We start from the raw sequence: 20,856 nt of genomic DNA on the forward strand, positions 1-20,856 counted from the left end.
CAAATAATTGGAATTGTACATAATATCCGAAGACGACAGCAGAATGAAGCAGTTGCTTGTCTGATAGCCCTAGAGCTCGAAGAAAGTACCCCAGTGCGACGAAACCCACGGGTATGGGAGAGACGACGGAATAAGACCTTCTGGGAGGAGGTGGTGGAGAGACACTTCACAGAAAATCTCTGGCTGCAACATTTTAGAATGACACGGCCGATGTTTGAGATGTTGTGTGGATTCATCAGTCCTGATGTTGTGCCCATCACAGGTTGCCACCGACCACCGGTTCCAACCCAAAAGCGGATTGCCATCGCCCTTTACAAGCTGGCAACCTGCGCCGAGTATAGAGTAGTTGGAGAAACTTTCGGGGTTAGTAAAACTACCGTCCATCGATGTGTATATGCTGTGTGCACCGCTATTAAAGAAAAATTAATGCGGCGTTATATCAGACTTCCGACTGTAGCAGAGGCCAATGAAATTGCATACCGCAATTCCTTGGTGCATCTTGTGCCACAGATTTACGGTGCGCTGGATGGCACGCATGTGCCTATTCTTCCCCCGACGGAAGGCTACGCGATTACATTAATCGCAAAGGGTGGCCATCTATTGTTCTCCAGGCCCTTGTTGATGACAGGTGCATGATACGAGACATTTGCGTTGGCACTCCTGGAAGTGCCCATGATGCAGCTGTGTTTGCAGCATCGGATCTGTACAGGTGAGCCTACCTTTCAACATCCCTTCTCAGTGTGATAACAACTGAATTAGTACTGTAACCTGCTTCCCTTAAGGTTTTTAATTAAAACTGAAATTTGAATTAATACAAAATAACGACGTTTAATAATAAAAAAAAAGTTAATATTAATGAGAGAATTTCTCATATATGCTAAAACATCTGCCATTTAATAATAAGAAAAAATGTTTAGATAATGAAACACACGGTTTATTAAATATTTTGACTGGCACAGTAAATTACCTTTGCGGTTTTTGTATTATTTAGACATCCTGAGAGACACCCCCAGGCTACAGTTGATGTGGAGGGAGTTCAGGTACCCCTTTTAGTAGCAGGAGACCCAGCCTATCCGCTACTGCATTGGCTCATCACGAGAAATAACGAGTCTCTTCATCAGACCATGCGAACCGCTCCGCCATTCTCGTTTTGATTGCACGTGATGAAAATGTATCATGTGACACATTTATTTGCGTTAAAGCCCTTTTTTCCGACAAAAGTGTTTCCAATGTAGATTTTGCTACATCTGTAGTATCGATGTGGAATTTATGCGCTAAAGTTAAACGGAAAAATATTATGTCGACATGTACAACATTTTATCGATAATTAGCATTTCCATCAGCTATATCGGTAAAAAAATTGGAAGCGCTAAAAACTCCTTGGATGGAAGTGACTCTCAAGTATCACAGCAGCACTGGGGTAATGCAAGGAGGAAATGTGGTGGGAGGTACACTGGTTATTTTCAGGGCTCATTTGCACAGCCAGTCAGAAATGTGGGCTGTGTGGACTCCGGTAACATAATTCTATTAAAGTATCCATTTTATATAGCTTTGTTGAATCCGTGTGGACTGGTGGCGCAGCGGGCAGTGGTCACCTGGGGGCTCAGATTGGTGAGGGAGTGGGGACAAGAGAGAATGTTTACTTCACGAAGTACTACATGTATTTTAATTGAAAGGTATTTCCGACTCATGTCCAGTATTCGGTGTTAAAACGGATAATCGAACTCAGTTACATACACTCATTAATTGATAGATACTTTATTAATCCCAAGGGGAAATTCACATACTCCAGCAGCAGCATACTGATAAAAACAATATTAAATGAAAGAGTGATAAAAATGCAGGTATAACAGACAATAACTTTGTATAATATTAACATCTATCTATCTATCTATCTATCTATCTATCTATCTATCTATCTATCTATCATATAGTGTCTTTTACATCTATCTATCTATCTATCTATCTATCTATCTATCTATCTATCTATCTATCTATCTATCTATCTATCATATAGTGCCTTTTGTATCTATCTATCTATCTATCTATCTATCTATCTATCTATCTATCTATCTGCCAACAGTTTTTTTGTATGCATTTCTTTGTCCAGTGATTTTTCTTCTATGATATTAATGTTTTCTTCTTAAAATGCACATTATCTACAGGTCTATTTTTTGTGTTTTCTGCTTATTCCTTATTGTCAAAAACACAGATGTTTCTTAATCTTTCATACATGTAACACTGGCATTACAGTAATTTTATAAACACATAACAAGAGAAGGAATAAAGGCCACAATGAGATGAGTAAAAGGAAAAATAATGAATTCATTCTGAAACGGGCTGAAATAAAAAGCTCCAGGACTGAAGCTAAGAAGATGAGCGCTCTACACGACTTTACCTATAAATCAATAGGGAACAACATCCGCATGGTTGCAAGTGTAGCTGGTGTCTGGTCAGTTGTCGTGTGCCAGTCTGGACAAAAGTCCAGGGCCACTTTTTGATAGGAGATCATCCCTGATTACCTGTCACTAATGCAAATGAAGAGTGCTGTTTATCTAAGGTGGCTATGTCATAAAATAGAGTGAGGTCTACAGTGCAACAGGGTAGATTTGGCAGTCTAACCCTATGGCCTCTTGAAAGTGAAGCCTTTCGGCAACTGGATTTCATAGGACTAATAAAGGAGTTTGCTGCAAATAACAACAGAATAATCCACTAATAGTGAGTGACATCATCCATTCCACAGTTGTGAAGTTACAAACGCAGCACCCTGAGGCACTTGTGCTAATCACTGGTGACTTTAACCATGTGACGCTGGACAAAACATTACCTGCCTTCTCCCAGTATGTGGATTGTAACACCCGGGGAAACAGGACTATCGACCTACTGTATGCAAACGTTAAAGACGCATACAGTGCCACCCCGCTGCCTGCGCTTGGGAAAGAAGATCATAACCTAGTTCTGCTTCAGCCTCACTACAAACCAAGAGTGAGGTGCTACCTACAACCACACGATCATTCAGGAAATGGTCCCCTGAGGCAGAGCAGGCTCAGAGAGACTGCTTTGGAACTACAGACTGGGATATACTGCTGGGGTCACATAGTGAGAACATTGAAGAGGCTGTTGAATGCACAACTGATTACATCAACTTCTGTATGGACATTGTAGTTCCAGTAAGAACAGTACGCTGCTATGCTAACAACAAGCCATGGATTACAAGTGACATCAAGGGCCTTTTGAACCAGAAGAAAAGGGCTTTTAAAGGTGGTGATCAGCATGAGCTCAAGCGTGCAGAAGGAACTCCAGTCCACTCAGGGCGACGAAGGAGCAGTACAGGAGAAAGCTGGAGCAGAAATTGCAGAATAACAGCATGAAGGTAGAGTGGGATGGGATGAAGATTATCACTGGCTGCAGCTCGAAGCAGAGTGCCACCATTGAGAGAGATGTGGAGAGAGAAAACCAAATGAACAACTTCTTTAACAGGTTTGACCACCCTAACCCACTCTCACCTCGGAGTACTGCATCCTCCAACCATCCTTCTGCTGATACCAGCATAGGTGAGACATCCCCACCCACAATTACAGCAGCCCAGGTGAGCAGAGAGCTGAGAAGACTTTGTGCCAGCAAAGCAGCGGGTCCAGATGGTGTATCGCCACGACTGCTGAAGGCCTGTGTGCTGGAACTGGGGAGTCCTCTACAGCGCATCTTCAACCTGAGCCTGGAACAGGGGAGAGTCCCAAGGCTTTGGAAAACATCTTGTATCACCCCAGTCCCAAAGGTATCACGTCCTAGTGAGCTGAATGACTTCCGGCCTGTTGCTCTGACGTCACATGTGATGAAAACCATGGAGCAGCTGCTGCTTCACCACCTGAGGCCACAGGTCCGCCACGCCCTCAACCCTCTGCAGTTTGCATACCAGGAGAAGGTGGGAGCGGAGGATGCCATCATCAATATGCTACACTGATCCCTCTCCCACTTGGACAGAGGCAGTGGTGCTGTAAGAATTGTGTTTCTGGACTCCTCTAGCGCCTCCAACACCATCCAACCTCTGCTCCTTAGAGACAAGATGACTGAGATGGGAGTAGACTCACACCTGGTGGCATGGATTGTGGACTATCTTACAGACAGACCTCAATATGTGCGTCTTGGGAACTGCAGGTCTGACATTGTGGTCAGCAATACAGGGGCGCCGCAGGGGACTGTACTTTCTCCGGTCCTGTTCAGCCAACATACATCAGACTTCCAATACAACTCGGAGTCCTGCCACGTGCAAAAGTTCGCTGATGACACTGCTATCGTGGGCTACATCAGGAGTGGGCAGGAGGAGGAGTACAGGAAGCTAATCAAGGAATTTGTTAAATGGTGTGACTCAAACCACTTACACCTTAACACCAGCAAAACCAAGGAACTGGTGGTGGATTTTAGGAAGCCCAGGCCCCTCGTGGACCCTGTGATCATCAGAGGTGACTGTGCTGAGGGTGCAGACCTATAAATATCTGGGAGTGCAGCAGGATGACAAATTGGACTGGACTGCCAATACTGATGACCTGTGTAAGAAAGGACAGAGCCGACTATACTTTCTTAGAAGGTTGGCGTCCTTCAACATCTGCAATAAGATGCTGCAGATGTTCTACCAGATGGTTGTGGCGAGTGCCCTCTTCTACGTGGTGGTGTGCTGGGGAGGCAGCATAAAGAAGAAGGACGTCTCATGCCTGGACAAACTGGTGAGGAAGGCAAGCTCTATTTTAGGAATAAAGCTGGACAGTTTAACATCTGTGGCAGAACGACGGGCATTAAGCAAACTCCTGTCAATCATGAAGAATCCACTGCATCCATTGAACAGGATCATCTCCAGGCAGAGGAGCAACTTCAGCGACAGACTGAGGAGATCATTCCTCCCCTACACTATGCGACTCTTCAATTCTACCCAGGGGAGTAAATGCTAACATTATTCAAAGTTATTGTCTGTTTTTACATGCATTTTTATTACTCTTTAATTTAATTGTTTTTTTGTATCAGTATGATGCTGCTGGATTATATGAATTTCCCCTTGGGATTAATAAAGTATCTATCTATCTATCTATCTATCTATCTATCTATCTATCTATCTATCTATCTATCTATTATATAGTGCCTATCTATCTATCTATCTATCTATCTATCTATCTATCTATCTATCTATCTATCTATCTATCTATCTATCTATCTATCTATCTATCTATCTATCTATCTATCTATCTATCTATCTATCTATCTATCTATCTAGTGACCTTGTTGTTCATTCTGTGTTTTATACACCTCATTCTCATTGTTTATTCCTTGCTAATATATGGATGGTCTAAAAACCAGATTGATATGGCACAGGATTAAATGTTACATGGGTTTGTTAAAAACAATTTTGTGTGCCTCAAGTGCCATTGATTTACATTTTGCTGGTGGTGACAAAAGCAAATAAGCAGCGGCCTTGAGCGCTTCCTTGTCAGATGGCATAGAGCGGGTGTCGAGTGCTGTGCCGCACCAGAGGTGGTTTATATTTAAATTCATCTCTGACACTCTAGAATTGATTTAGTAACATACATTGCTTTACGCAAGTCATTGGAATTTTCCAGAAAAAAAAAAAGTCATCTGCCAGCTGTAAGATCTTTATTTCCTTTAAAGTGAGTTTAATACCTTTAAGTTGATTTTTAGTTACCAAAAAAATGAAAATTTTAGAGTTAAAGAGAAAAGGCAGGGTTGTGTAAAGAACACCCTCGACGAATTCCTCAGTAAGTTTCTAATCGTGGTGTGACTTAATGAAAACGTTTAAGTATTGAGCCATTGTCATCCTTCTAAAGCGTCATTGTGCAAGTGCACAATGCTGATATAAGCGCCTTGAGCACTGGAGAAACACTATAAAAATAAAATGTATCATTATCGAGTTAACTCCGATTCTATTTTGACTCGATTCTTCTATTCTGACCTCCTTTTACAAGGGTGTAGTTGACGGCATCTTCACCTGCTTTATTGCGGTGTGGTACAGCAGCTGCTCGGCCGCAGACAGGAGTGCACTGCAGCGGGTGCTCAAGTCTGCACAGCGGATCAACGGCAGCAACGTCACCCCGTCTCATCGAGGAGAGTCACACCAGCAGGTGCACAAGTAAAGCCTCCTCCGTTATGGAAGATGTCACTCATCCTGCACTGTGTGCCTTCCCTCCCGTAAGGCAGGAGATTGCACAGCTTAGCACTACCAGGTTGAGGAACAGCAACATCTTCTTGGATGCTATTAGACTAAAGAATACCATACATCCAATTATCCAAACCGCTGAATCCGATCACAGGGTCACGGGGGTCTGCTGGAGCCAATCCCAGCCAACACAGGGCATAAGGCAGGAACCAATCCCGGGCAGGGTGCCAACCCACCGCAGACTAAAGAATACAACATCACTAAATATGACTGTACACTCGGTGCGACTTATCAACTACACTTTTTATTTAGTTTCAGTAGTTTCATGTACTAAACTATTTGCTTTTTTTTTTTTTTGCTTGCTGCTAATTACTGGCCATACTGCAACAATATTTCTTTTAGCTACAGTCATCTTACTTTTTTGATTTTATTGAAATCACACTACATTCCATACAAATAAATCAATTTTTACAAAAATAAGATCGAAAACAAATCAACCCCCACCCCAGTCATCTTACTTTATTTATGTATTAATGTTGTTTCGTTCTATTTGATTGTGTTTAGCTGTAATACCTTTAACAAGAAGCTGTGGGGTTAAGAGGCTACTTATGGGGTACTTTTAATTATGACGTTTTGAAATTATGAATTACTCGGTACCCGAGTATTGAATTTCGTTTCTGCGTATGGATGTTGGAATGACAATAAAAAGATCTTTCATCTTTGACACTGTCTTTTAGCGAAAGAACAAATCGATGAATAATGAATAGTCGACGTTTGATGACATCATAGGACCCGCATCTCCCTGTCAATCGGGAGCGAGCTCGCGCGCACGTAAGGCGTCACTACCGCAACAGCCTACGTACAAAGCTGGGCGCGAGATAGAAAGTGGCGGCGGGATGTGCTTGAATGCAGTCGAGCACCAAACTAGCTCACAAAATCAGAGGATTCTTTTTCTTTGACAGGAGCGAAGAAATGTTTTCTATGTGAATTGGCACGTTTTATGCGTTCAGAAACTCGAACGAGCTACGGAGTCGTCTTTTTGTTAGTTTGTTTGGACAGTCCTGGCAGACGCCGAGAAAATGTCCTGGTGGCCGCGCGGGTAAGTGGGGTGTCTTCATTGTTTAAACAGCCTTCTAAACACGAAGAGCGGGACATGATGCACTGAGAAGATGTTAATTTTAAGTGATTTGGGTACGGGTTACTCAAAGTTGTGAATGCGAATGAACTTTTGAGCCGTAGTCAATATCGACTGATAATTGTGAATGTTGTGTTGCCACCTGCACACGAAGTTGACTAATACGAGGGGAAGATCCAAATCCACATTAAAGCGATGATGCAGTTGATTGTATGGCGTGGACGGCTTTGGATGTTTCACTTTATTTTAACATATTTTTGTGCTGGATTTTTCTTTTCTTTTGCAACGTTCGTGGCAGCCGTAAAAGCGAAAATCTGTGGCCCAGGAGTCACAGTAAGCGAAGCATGTAGCCAGTACTGATCGCCTGATACCGGGAATGTTATGCAAACAAGGTCGGTTTATATCTCGGTAGTGCGAGCTACACGGGTCGTTGATGTCGTGTATCCTCGGAGGAATCCTTGTGTACCAACACGTAAAAATATAAAATACAAAACGCTTTCACCCCAGTTTGCTGCTGTTGCTGTAGTGTTACTCGTAAACTGATGGAAACACGTTGGTCTGTCGGCTCGGTTCATGAAATGCCGAAGTGATGTGCGTTATCTTTTTAAATTATCTGTCCATTAGAGCAATGCAAACGGCACAAGAAGGGTGAGTTGCTTTAATTGCGCCTAAACCTTTTTATTGTTTGAAAAGGTTTTTTTTTTTTTCACAACCTTTGTGGCATAAATAGAACTTTGTCTCCAGACTTGACTATGGCTTTTTACAGTCTCATTAAGTAAATGTATACATGCACACATGTAAATCCTCCCTTCATGGTTTTGTTTGAATATGTTATGAATTATTTTGTATTGTAGCTAGTAAGAATGATTCCTCAGTAATTTAATAAATAGTGTTTAACATATTTACTTTTACGCATGGTTTTTGACCTCCTATCCTAGTCTGTCAGTCTTGTCCGGTATGCTTTGTTTTGATACATGTGGATAAATATTTTAACAATTTAGTGAATACAGACTTCTCTTGAGCTAATTTGCTCTTTTAAATTCTTTTCAAGAGAAAACATATTTTTTTGTGCATCTTTATATTTTAGTGAGGAAAACGAAGAGATGATTTGTCAGGACACAGATTCTGATGTACCAGACCAGAGGGATAGTGGAAAAGTGAAAGTAAAATGGACACAAGAGGAGGTAAGCTTTGAGGAAAGTGTACTGTATGTACAGTGGGAAATTAAGAAGATTAGCAGGTAGTTGCTTCTGTGACACATGCCAACGTGTAGATCTCCACATTTTGCCGTTTGTTGTATCTAGCCTTTTTTTTTCTTTTTTCAAAATAATTAAAAATTGAGATTAGAATTATGTAATACATATTTCAAGTTTCTGACCCCTTTTTCCTACTGTTGTTTATCAGTAGGTAGTAGTAAAGATGATTTCATTTTAATTCAACATATTTTCAGAACCCCCAAATGCTTTGCCATTTTTGATTATGAAAAAAATGGCTTATTTTCAGTTTATTTAAAAAATATCTTAAGTGCATCCGGAAAGTATTCACAGCGCATGACTTTTTTTTCCACATTTTGTTATGTTACAGCCTTATTCCAAAATGGATTAAATTCATTTGTTTCCTCAGAATTCTACACACAACACCACATAATGACAACTTGGGGAAAAAAAGTTTACTTGAGATTTTTGCAAATTTATTAAAAATAAAAAAATAGAGAAAGCACATGTACATAAGTATTCACAGTCTTTGCCATGAAGCTCAAAATTGAGCTCCGGTGCATCCTGTTTCCCCTGATCATCGTTTCTGCAGCTTTATTGGAGTCCACCTGTGGTAAATTCAGTTGACGACGTGATTTGGAAAGGCACACACCTGTCTATAGAAGGTCCCACAATTGACAGTTCATGTCAGAGCACAAACCAAGTATGAAGTCAAAGGAATTGTCTGTAGACCTCCAAGACAAGATTGTCTCCAGGCACAAATCTGGGGAAGGTAACAGAAAAATTTCTGCTGCTTTGAAGGTCCCAATGAGCACAGTGGCCTCCATCATCCGTAAGTGGAAGAAGTTCAAAACCACCAGGACTCTTCCTAGAGCTAGCCGGCCATCTAAACTGAGCGATCGGGAGAGAAGGGCCTTAGTCAGGGAGGTGACCAAGAACGCGATGGTCACTCTGTCAGAGGTCCTCTGTGGAGAGAGGAGAACCTTCCAGAAGGACAACCATCTCTGCAGCAATCCACCAATCAGGCCTGTATGGTAGAGTGGCCAGACGGAAGCCACTCCTTAGTAAAAGGCACATGGCAGCCTGCCTGGAGTTTGCCAAAAGGCACCTGAAGGACTCTCAGACCATGAGAAACAAAATTCTCTGGTCTGATGAGACAAAGATTGAACTCTTTGGTGTGAATGCCAGGCGTCACATGTGGAGAAAACCAGGCACCACTCATCACCAGGCCAATACCATCCCTACAGTGAAGCATGGTGGTGGCAGCATCATGCTGTGGGGATGTTTTTCAGTGGCAGGAACTGGGAGACTAGTCAGGATAAAGGGAAAGATGATTGCAGCAAAGTACAGAGACATCCTGGATGAAAACCTGCTCCAAAGCGCTCTTGACCTCAGACTGGGGCGACGGTTCATCTTTCAGCGGGACAACAACCCTAAGCACACAGTCAAGATATCAAAGGAGTGGCTTCAGGACAACTCTGAATGTCCTTGAGTGGCCCAGACTTGAATCTGATTGAACATCTCTGGAGAGATCTTAAAATGGCTGTGCACCGACGCTTACCATCCAACCTGATGGAGCTTGAGAGGTGCTGCAAAGAGGAATGGGCGAGACTGGCCAAGGATAGGTGTGCCAAGCTTGTGGTATCATATTCAAAAAGACTTGAGGCTGGAATTGCTGCCAAAGGTGCATCGACAAAGTTTTGAGCAAAGGCTGTGAATATTTATGTACATGTGATTTATCAGTTTTTTTATTTTTAATTTGCAAAAACCTCAAAAATTTTTTTTTCACGTTGTCATTATGGGGTGTTGTGTGTAGAATTCTGAGGAAAAAAATGAATTTAATCCATTTTGGAATAAGGCTGTAACAAAATTTGGAAAAAGTGATGTGCTGTATTTCAGATAAAGGAAGTTTGATTATTATAGGACATTATTAAAGTTGGACTTTGTACAGACACCATATTATATACAGTACTTGGTAAAGATCTATGGGTTACTGTAGTGTACCTGTCTTGACTAAAACCAAAAATAATGCTACAGCTGTCCAGTGATGCACAGTACGTGAGATTGGGTGCTGCTGCCTCTTAGTTAAATCATACACTGTAATACTATAAATGTTTTAATTGTAAGTAGGGAGAGTTCACATTAAAACAACAATAAAGAGTACAATACTGGAAGCGCAGTCACTTTGTATATAAGATACGTGTGTTTTGTGTGGGAAGTTAAGTTCGCCATGTCCAGTTTCCTGATTGGGATTTCAGAATGATGTTAAAGCCTTATGGGACCATGGGAGTTATGTGGCACATACAGTAGCTGTATACAAAAATGCTAACAGATGTAATTTCGACCTGGAGTTTGCCTACTAGGACTCAGAGTTCAAGATGCTGTTATTTGAAAACCTTACTATCTGAAACTGAAGAGTATCAGAGTTTAAATTGTATTACTGTTATTTTGGCTATTATTACTCGAAAGGGCCAAATACACACATTTGAGCAATACAAGTGGCAAGTCGGCACCGGTAATTTTTAGCATTTTCAGTGTTTGTTGTTGGGATATTCATAATTTTGTTCACTGTGTTTAAAAGAATTCTTAACTGGCTCAATCAAAACTAAAATACTTTCCTGTACAATATTTTGGGTTGCCATCCCTGGATGTATTTTTGACTTTTTATATAGTGCATTTCTTTTACGAAAATGTCATATTGTGAGAATATTGTATCATAAAGCCTGAATCACATTTTAAGTTATATCATCGACTTAAATGTCGTCCTCATGCCTACCAAAAAGTGATTTCAAAATTGGAATGTTGGTATCCTGAGTGGTTAACCCTCTCTTTTTGACTGTCTGTGATGACTTTTAAATCTTGAGTTATTCTGAAACCTACATTATTTCTGATGGGTTACTGTTTCTTTACATATACTGCTTTAAGTATTAGATTTTTTTTTTTTATAACAATTCCTCTCAAGAGTTTGTTTGCCAAGAAGTACATGCTGTTGCGGAGAAACTGATTGGCTGCTCTGCGCCGGTGTCATATTTTTTTGGTCAAACATACCTGCGTTCACTTTTTTGTTTTTTTCCCCAATAACTATTCTGTGTACTTGTAGATCAATAGAAGTTTTTGTCCCCAGGGGGAAATTTTGGCTTTTCACAGACGCTCTTTAAATAAATAAAGAAATAAAGAACTATGTCTATTACTTGATTCTTAAAAAAGCTGGAACACTGTAAAATTAGTGTTTTAATTCATTACAGGATAAAAGACTAAAAGCCTTGGTCCAGGACTTGGGTTCATCAGATTGGAAGACTATATCCAGCTTTTTACCAGTATGTATTGAAAAATAATGTTAAAGTATTATGGTGTTGAGCTTCTACTGAAGGAGTAATTTCTATAGTTATTTCAGTAGTGGGGAGAAAAAGATGTAGTTTTTAAGACATTCTCTGTTTTACTGATGATATGTGCATTTTCTTAATGAATGTAAACACTATACTTAATGAGGATATCGTCTTTAGTATGTTTTTAAATTGGTATGTAAGATTTCTTAATGGTCTAGTCGGTGAATAATTCTGAAGACAATTACAGCTTGGGAAAGCTATTCTGAAATATAAAAAATCTGGACCAGTAACTCATGGTTTTTCTGCCCCTTCTAGTCTACTATTTCTTCCCCCTTCTAAAAGGAGTTTAATGTTCTTCAGGAATGTTTCCTGTATATAGTCTAAAATGATTTGACTTCATTTATTTTGTTGATAAGTCGGTATTTCAGGGAGCCTCTATTATGGGGTTTACTTGCTCTTAGAATACATTTGGGTAACAAAAAAAAACAACAACAATTACACGGCTAAAACAATGGGGAATAAAAGTATGAATTGAGGAGCAGGTGGCAGAATGGAGAGAAAATCTTAAGTGAAGAAATGAACTATTCCTTTGAAAGAGGCTAATACTTAAAAAGGCAGCCCACTAACATCAGTAACGTGTTCATGAGGATATCTTTAATCCCATTAGATGAAAATGGTTGGTTAAATGGAAAGTAGGCTTAGTAAGAAAATATGTGGTATTTTACATAACAGGAAATTTTAATGTGCTCTTTGCAGTTTGATAAGGTGTTGCAACGATTACCACTGTGGCCTCACAGCTCCCGAGGTCTGAATTCAAAACCTGGACTTCATTAAACCTTGTAGACCTCATATATGTAACACGTTTTTCTCTATCAGCTTTGTAACTGCTTAGCCCTGTCATTGGGTCTTAGTTTATTTTATTTTCCAGTAAGGAGTGTCTCCTTAAGTGTTGGATGAAAAAAATAACTATAAATATATACCAAAAATCTAAATTACTTAAGCATAGTATGGGTTTTGTAATCACTTTTTTGCCACATCTAAAAAGCTTGTTCAGTCTATAACAGAGAGAGAATTTTAAGACTCGCACCATCTGCTATATGCTCACATAATTCTGCCGTCAAATTACTGCCGCTGAGCGCACTCTGCATAAAATTGCCAAACTAATGTATGTAACACCAGTGATGATCATTGTCTGATGTAACACCAAGTAAATGGGAAGCATTTAAATATTCAGATTCTCAGTTCTACATCTTGACACAGTCGTACTCTCTTAACATCATAGTTTTTCAGTCTTTGTTTCTATATAAATAAAAAATAAAGGTGAAAGCTGATAGAAATGATGTAATATACTTAAACATATTGATAGCCTGCATAGTGAGATAGTAACATCCCTTCATCTGCAGTTAAGCTAGCCTGTCCTTTATTGCCAATACTCATTATGTACAGTGCTGCAGAAAAGTACAGGGTGAGTCAAAATTATGTTCATATTTCAGTGGTGAAAACAATTTATTCACAAAACATACTTCATATGTGAAATATGATTTACAGGAATGTCTCAACCTGATCGCCATAATGTTCAACACATGGACCATATGAGCCACAAAAATTGTATATAGATAGTAGTACCATTAGTGTTTACATAATTTTTACTTATCCTGTATTTGTCCACTTTCCTGATCTGTATTGTTATAAATATATTAAAAAATGATGACTTCAGGTCTTTAGACAAAATGTAATATTAATGGGAACCAGCATAAACATGTAACACAACTTCTGAATTGCTACTTAGTTTTTTTTCAATAATAGTTATCCATCATCCGTACTGCCTGTGTGAAAAGGTAGTTGCCCCTCCACAGCTACTCGCTCACAGAGCTGACCAAAGTTAATTGATAACTAAATTCCACCGACTGAGCACAGCCAGCCCTGTTGAATCTGAACTTCATTATATATTGACACTTACTATGAGAGCAAAGTAGTCACTATTTGAATATACTTCAAATATACTGTACTATAAAAAGTCTTACTTCAAGGTAAAAACTGAGCAGGAAAATGGTTGTTTGCTTTACCTCACACTGATTTCTGCGTCATGTTACTCCAGGCACACTATGCCATATTGCTGTTTTTTCATAACTGTTTCTACACATCAATTCTGTAAACTTCAGTTTCATAAACTCACTTCTTCAGTGTATTTGACAGATTTGTTTCTACCCCACTGCTCTGCTCTTGGATCTTCTATTGTATTATGAACAGATTTCTTTAAATGCGCCACTATTGCTATAATAGTATAATTCTTCTGCTGGTTCTGTTTTACTACTCGACCTGAAATCCATGTTTTGCTGCTGTGTTCTGATAGAACTGTTAAGCATTCACTGCACTAAGCAACAGCTGGTCTCCTTTATCATTAGTGATAATGGAAAATTATTAGCATATTTCTGATTTTGCTGTTTTTAAAATTATTTTAAAGAGCCTTTTCAATGTCAGCAATCATTTATTTAGTTACCTCGGGCAACTCAGACTTTATGTGGAACTGAAGTCTGGATGTACGTTGCTTCAAATAGTGAGGTGTAATTTAAATATAAACACAGTATTTTCAGGCCACTGTATTACATATTTGCACCCATTCCAACTCAGACTCATTTTACCAAAGTTGCTGTGATTAAAGCCAACTGCTAAATGAATAATTTATAATGTAAAGGAAATGCATAACTTCAGAGCATTAGAACAGTCCAGAACGTTATTCAGGCTAACAAAGCTTTCCAGTCTTAATTCTTCTAAGAAAACATCAAGTCGAGTTTTGAAAGCCCCTAAAGTCCTACTGTCTACCACACTACTTGGTAACTTATTCCAAGTGTCTGTGGTTCTCTGCATAAAGAAAAACTTCCTAACATTTCTGTAAAATTTACCCTTAAGTTTCCAACTGTGTCCCCTTATTCTTGATGAAGTTATTTAAAAAAAAAAAAAAATCTTGATCCACTGGACTAATTCGCTTAATATTAAACAGTTCAGTCATGTCTCCTTTTAATCTTCTATTGCTTAAACTAAAAAGGCTCGGCTCTTTTTTAATCTTTCTTCATAATTCATCCCCTGTAGCCATGAAATCTGCTTACTCTCTCTTCTCTTGTCTTATTCTACCACTGGTATGTCCTTTTTGCAGTCTGGAGACCAACACTGTACCCGGTACTCCAAATGAAGCGTCACCACTGTGCTGTAAGGCTTGAAGACCATTATAATGCATCGTTAAACATGAACATGCAGCAGAACAAACATCAAAGCAAATCTGCCACTGAATGGCTCAGAAGAAGCAAATTTTTCGCCTTGGCCTTCGTCAAAGTTCTGATATGAACCCATTTGAGATGCCATGCTGGGAACTGAAATGAGCAGTTCACACTCAAACCTAACAATGTGTCTGAATTAAAGCAGTTCCACAAAAGAGTGGGCAAAAATTTCTCAATTGTGATGTGAAAGAAAGATATCCAATTACTGGAATAATAATTACTAATAATAATAATAAAAGCATTTAGTTATAATTATTGCTGCTGAAGGTGCTGCACCAAGTATTGAGACTATGGGGGCATTTTCTTTTTAAACGAGTTGATATATTGGTAGGTGTTGAATAAGTTTTCTTCATTAATGAAAATAATGATTTAAAAACTGTATTGTATATTCAGGCAGATTCACTTTCACTAATATTGCATTTTGTGTAAATGTCTGAGGCCATTCATAAACTATGCAAACACTAAGGTTATTGGGAAGAGGTTTTTTCACAGCACTTTAAGAATTTGCAGTGTTCTGAAACTGTGGCTTCAATTGTGTAATTTCCTTTAATATTCGTTTTACCTGTATGCTGCTTTTTATTCTGTCCACTCTGCTCACTTTCTACTGAACTTTGTTCTTATTCATATTCTTTCATTTTCTGCACTTTGGCCCATGACTACTTAATGATCTAAGACAAGGACATATTCCCTTTTAAGTTTTCAGTTAGTCTTTTCTTCAACTCTGATCCCTTTGCAAGTATTTTGACACAGCATATCAGTACTACACAAACAACATTATGAAGGTAATAATACACAAAACGTCAATCCACCCAGCTGTCCATTTTCTCGCATACTATAGACCAAACTTTTTCATTCTGAGGCTAAGGTATCGGAGTATTGTATTTTGAAAGACCTAGGTTTTCATATGTTGAATTTGTTTATTTGCAGAATAGAAGTGATCAGCAGTGTCAGCATCGATGGATGAAAGTTCTCAATCCTGAGCTTATTAAAGGTCCATGGACAAAGGAGGAGGATGAAAAAGTAGGTCATTGCTGAAAAAGATGTCCTGGTTATCTTTACATGTCAACACTCCTCTCTAATAATACAAAGTACTTTGCATTTGACAGAAATGCTACACAAAGATACGGTTTTTCTTGATGCCGTTTTCCATCGCTATTTGTTGTGATGTACTGTGATTACAGGTGGAGGAAGTTTTGAGAATAAATTCTTGAACTGGAGACACCTTAGCATTTCTTTGATGAAGGTTCCAAATAAACATAATGTAAAATCAGCAAATTGTAAATGTTTAGGATGGTAGGTGGAGGCGATGGTGTAAGTACTAATTACTTGGACTTGCAGGACTTCAGTTTCTCTTACTAACTAATTAAAGTTCGGAGCTTTTTTGTTTAAAGTATACAAACAAGCCTTTTAAGGAGTTCTATCATTTTTCACATGTTATCATTTGAATATGAACACGATCTTTTAAGAGTAATTTTTCTTTTAGTTTTTGATTTATTAAACCTTGTGAAATGTAAATGAAAATCGCTTTAAATTTGATTTGTAGTAATGAGGCTTCTAGGGATTTTATTGGATATTATGAACAATTGATACTTTCTATCAAGGTACCATTTAAATTGATTATTAAAATATAGCCAAGTTATTACTGATGCTGAAAATGTGTTACTTGTTGGCTTATAATTTATTCACATATGACTGTAAAGCCCCTTTTTCTGCCACCATTACTCCAGGCTCCTAATGGTGAATGTCATTGTGTTAGCACAGCTAATACTTTTAAAGGTTAGTGTAGTAATTCAATTATCATTTTAATATTTTTCTTGACCACTCCCTTCTTTAGGTGATTGAATTGGTAAAACAGTATGGTACAAAGCAGTGGGCTGTCATTGCCAAGCATCTGAAAGGCCGTTTAGGAAAACAGTGTCGTGAACGTTGGCACAATCACCTTAATCCTGAAGTAAAGAAGTCATCCTGGACAGCAGAGGAAGATCGTATAATTTACCAAGCTCATCGCATGCTTGGTAACCGCTGGGCAGAAATTGCTAAGCTGTTGCCAGGAAGGTAAGCATGAAATTACCTTTGGCTTAGATCACTGTTAATCTCACTGAATGTTTAAGTTCCTTTTAATTATACTGGGTTAGGATTATGATGATTGGCCAGAACCTGGTTATTTACTAGAAAGCAGCAGTTGGGTGGTAATTAAAGATCATTGCAGTGAAAGTAATACATACATACATTTTTAATTTAAGCAAGTAGGAAGATGTATGCATGACATAACTTTCGGGTGTGTTCAGAGTCTTGGTTAGCTGGATTGAAAGTTGGACCATTTTTACATTTTATAGTGAGTTTATCAAATAGTTTAACAATTTTGTTTTATATGAAAAAAGTAGCTGAAGAGGCAAATGCATTATGGGGTGGAGGCAGAAGCCAGACTGTTGTTGTTATAACAAAACCTACCTCTGTGTTCTGGTACCGTAATGGCTGGTGATGAGTAAATAAGCAATACCGTTACTACCATATTGAATGAAGAATCTTGGCGAATTGAATGAATAAAATATACATCTAATGTCAAACCTTTCTTAAATGGTAATGCACGGTCGCCTGACCCTGCCCCGTCCTGTGTCCTGCAGCGTGTGTACTTGCTTCAACTCTCATAACTTCATGTCTTTCACTGTTTTGCAAGCTTAAGCAGATGTCAAACAAGTTAAAAAAAAAAAAATTACTATATAGTAAAACACTAAGGTCTGTGGGTCTGGTCCCTCTGAGCGGTTCGATTTGGTCAGTTTAGCTTTGGCATGATTGGTCAGTATGATTTTGGTGACTCGACGAAAGAAGTATGTGAGACACGAGGAGTAAAGCTACATGAGGGATGCTGAGAGAGTCGGCTTCAAAGATAGCAAAGATAAAACCAGACAGGAGGTAAAAGGGTACCTTGAAAATGACAGACTTTGAGAAGCAGGCTTTATAGAAACGTGCTTGAGAAAAGGAGTGCCGGTTAAGAAATGTTCACACATGCAAATTCAGAAGAACATTTGAACAGTCTAGAACAGGCCATTCAGTTCAACAAAGTTCACTGTTCCTATCCACTTAATTCTTCTAAAATAACCAAGTCTAGTTTTGAAAGTCCTACTGTCTACCATAGTACTTAGTCATTTATTCCATGTGCCTGTGGTTCTCTGTGTAAGGAAAAACTTTGTAATGTTTGTGTGAAATTTACCCTTGGTAAGTTTTCAAGTGTGTCCCCCGTTCTTGTTAAACCCATTTAAAAATAAGTCTTGATCCACTCTACTAATTCCTAATTTTAAACACTTCAGTCATGTCTCCTCTTAATATTCTTTTGAGCCTCATAATTTATCTCTTAACTTTGTAATATTAATATTAGCTTCAGTCGTACAGAATGTTTCTTTGGTTTTCACTTCACTGGGTGATTTTTGAAATTCCAAAAAGGTGTACTGCATTATTTGAGATATCTAAACAAAAACTGAAATATCCTGACAAATTTCCATGAGGAATAAGTGTACCAGATTTCAAAAATCAATTACAGTGGGAGAGGAGTCGTTTCTTGTAAACGAAGCCCCATGGGGGACCTCCCTTGTTGGCCTCTCCCCAAAATCTTTGATTGGCAAAGAATCCCATGGGTGAGATATCCCAGCACTTCACTGGTCAACTGACTGACAGAGGAGTTTAAATCTTTGCCCTTGGCAAGGATACAAACTGAATTATTAACATATGACAAGCCAAGTCACAGGACGTTTTATCTTGTTAGCTTCAATTTTATAACTTTACAAAGGAGACTGAATTTAAGCATTTATAGAAACGGTTGTATTTGTGTTCTTTAACAATAGTTTGTTTAGAAGTAAAAATGAAGACTTCACTTTCTAGCAAGTGTGATATTAAGCAAATCCTCCTGATCATACAACTTTACCAGTAGTAGGAGATTTTGGTAGCTGGACGGAGGAACTATAAGTCATTCAACCATCTAAACTTGTTAGGGTTTTTGCATGTGTGGTGTGTTTTTATATATATATATATATATATATATATATATATATATATATATATATATATATATATATATATATATATATATATATATATATATATATATATATATATATATAAAAATACCTCACAAATGTGGATGTTGAACTATAGAATTAATAAGCACCCATAAAGTATCTCTTGTATTTTCTTATGTGAAATACGTTACCTCGTTTGATTAGCGGTGCTGAATAGAAGTGGCTGTAAATTTATTTTCTTATGATCTTGTTGCAGAACAGACAATGCTGTGAAAAATCATTGGAATTCCACAATTAAACGTAAAGCTGAAACTGGCTTTTTTGAGAACACTGATGATGCCCCTCTGAATGTGCGGATTCCTGTAGATGAAGGAAATTTAACAGAGTTGCAGGAAGAGGAAAAAGAGGCAAGTATATATTTTTGCATCTCAATTTTCAGTGAGTAGCCTTTGAACCTTTTCATTTGCTTGCAGAACTGAAACTTACTTTACAGTGCAAGCAGATATAATCACAGTGCCCACAATGCATAAAGTATGTAGTTAATGCTACAGCTGGGGGATTTTTTGGTTAAATAATTTGAATAAATGTTTTAAAAATTACTTTCAAACATGCATTTTTATTTATTTATTTATTTATTTTTTAAAACGAAATGGTACAGTTAAACAGTTGACCAAATACCTTAATCAGTGTTTGCGGTCACAGAGAGATCCATCAGCCCTTAACTTGCTTGTTGCTTTGGAATGGGGAACCTGCAAGCTTTTCAGTTTGGGTGGTGATAGTGCCTTAAGCTCACCATGAGCTTGACTTTGTGTGGGAAGATGAATTTGTCTGCCATGCTGAAGCCTGTGGGTTATTTACACACCAATCTCTTGTGAACAGCTGCTGTTTGAAGCTGTAGGCTGTCATTTACAAACGAAGAGTAAGGACCAAAGTGATGTCATGACAATGTAAGGGCTGTAAAAACTTACCGAGTTGTTTTGTTGAGTGTGTGTGTGTTTTTTTTTTTTTTTTATTTATAATCAACCTTTTTGATTTCTATTCAGTGTGGTTTTGTTACTCTGAACAGGGATGATGTATTACAATATTAATGCAAAGAGTATGACAAGTACTGCTTCTCTAACAAATGAGCTTGCTCCAAGGAAAGACTAACTTTAAGTCAGTTGAGGTATTTTAGATATTGGATGTTGAACAAAGTAAAGTAGAACACAATGTTTGGCACAGCACAACAGAAATTGAAAGTGGCAGCAATATCAGTTTATTTCAGCACTTAGAAAATGGAAATGGTGTGAGAAAGCATGAGATGTACGTATCTCTCTTCTCTAGGTTGTGCACTGCAATTGTGCTCTCCTTATCTACTTTTAACAAGTGTGATTGTTTGCTAGTTCTCATCTAGTCTGGAATCACACTGTGGTACTGAGGTCCTTGTGTTTGTACTATAATTTTTTTGTTGTGGAGATGTCTGGGTAGGCTTGGCAGCCAGTGACCCTGATTTGGATTAAATAGGTTTGAGAATGTTACATTGGATTTGTACTTTTTTTCTTATTTTTGGTAACTATCTTTTGGATAATGGGGTATATTAAGCAAAAATAAAGATTAATAACTCGCTGATCTTCATGTTTGCTTGATTCGGGGAAGATTAATTATAAAAGGTATAGGAAGTGCTCTGCCCTCAGGCAGCAAAGAAAGGAGTGTAGCTGCCAGCAACAAAAATAGATGACTTTATGTAAGACTAA

At 38.4% G+C, this 20,856-nt stretch overlaps 1 protein-coding gene across 1 annotated transcript in view; it reads left to right on the plus strand.

Annotated features, from left to right (window-relative positions):
- Positions 1-7,024: 7,024 nt before the first annotated feature.
- mybl2b (v-myb avian myeloblastosis viral oncogene homolog-like 2b) overlaps positions 7,025-20,856 on the plus strand; it is a 36,661-nt gene continuing 22,829 nt past the window's right edge. The window contains exons 1-6 of the mRNA XM_039767911.1: positions 7,025-7,259; positions 8,383-8,479; positions 11,755-11,826; positions 16,038-16,130; positions 16,945-17,165; positions 19,380-19,530. Coding sequence (XP_039623845.1) covers positions 7,240-7,259; positions 8,383-8,479; positions 11,755-11,826; positions 16,038-16,130; positions 16,945-17,165; positions 19,380-19,530 — 654 coding nt within the window. The 5' untranslated portion in view covers positions 7,025-7,239. The remainder of the gene's footprint in view (positions 7,260-8,382; positions 8,480-11,754; positions 11,827-16,037; positions 16,131-16,944; positions 17,166-19,379; positions 19,531-20,856) is intronic.

The sequence above is a fragment of the Polypterus senegalus genome, chromosome 10, assembly GCF_016835505.1.
Source record: "Polypterus senegalus isolate Bchr_013 chromosome 10, ASM1683550v1, whole genome shotgun sequence".
Taxonomy (NCBI): Eukaryota; Metazoa; Chordata; class Cladistia; order Polypteriformes; family Polypteridae; genus Polypterus; species Polypterus senegalus.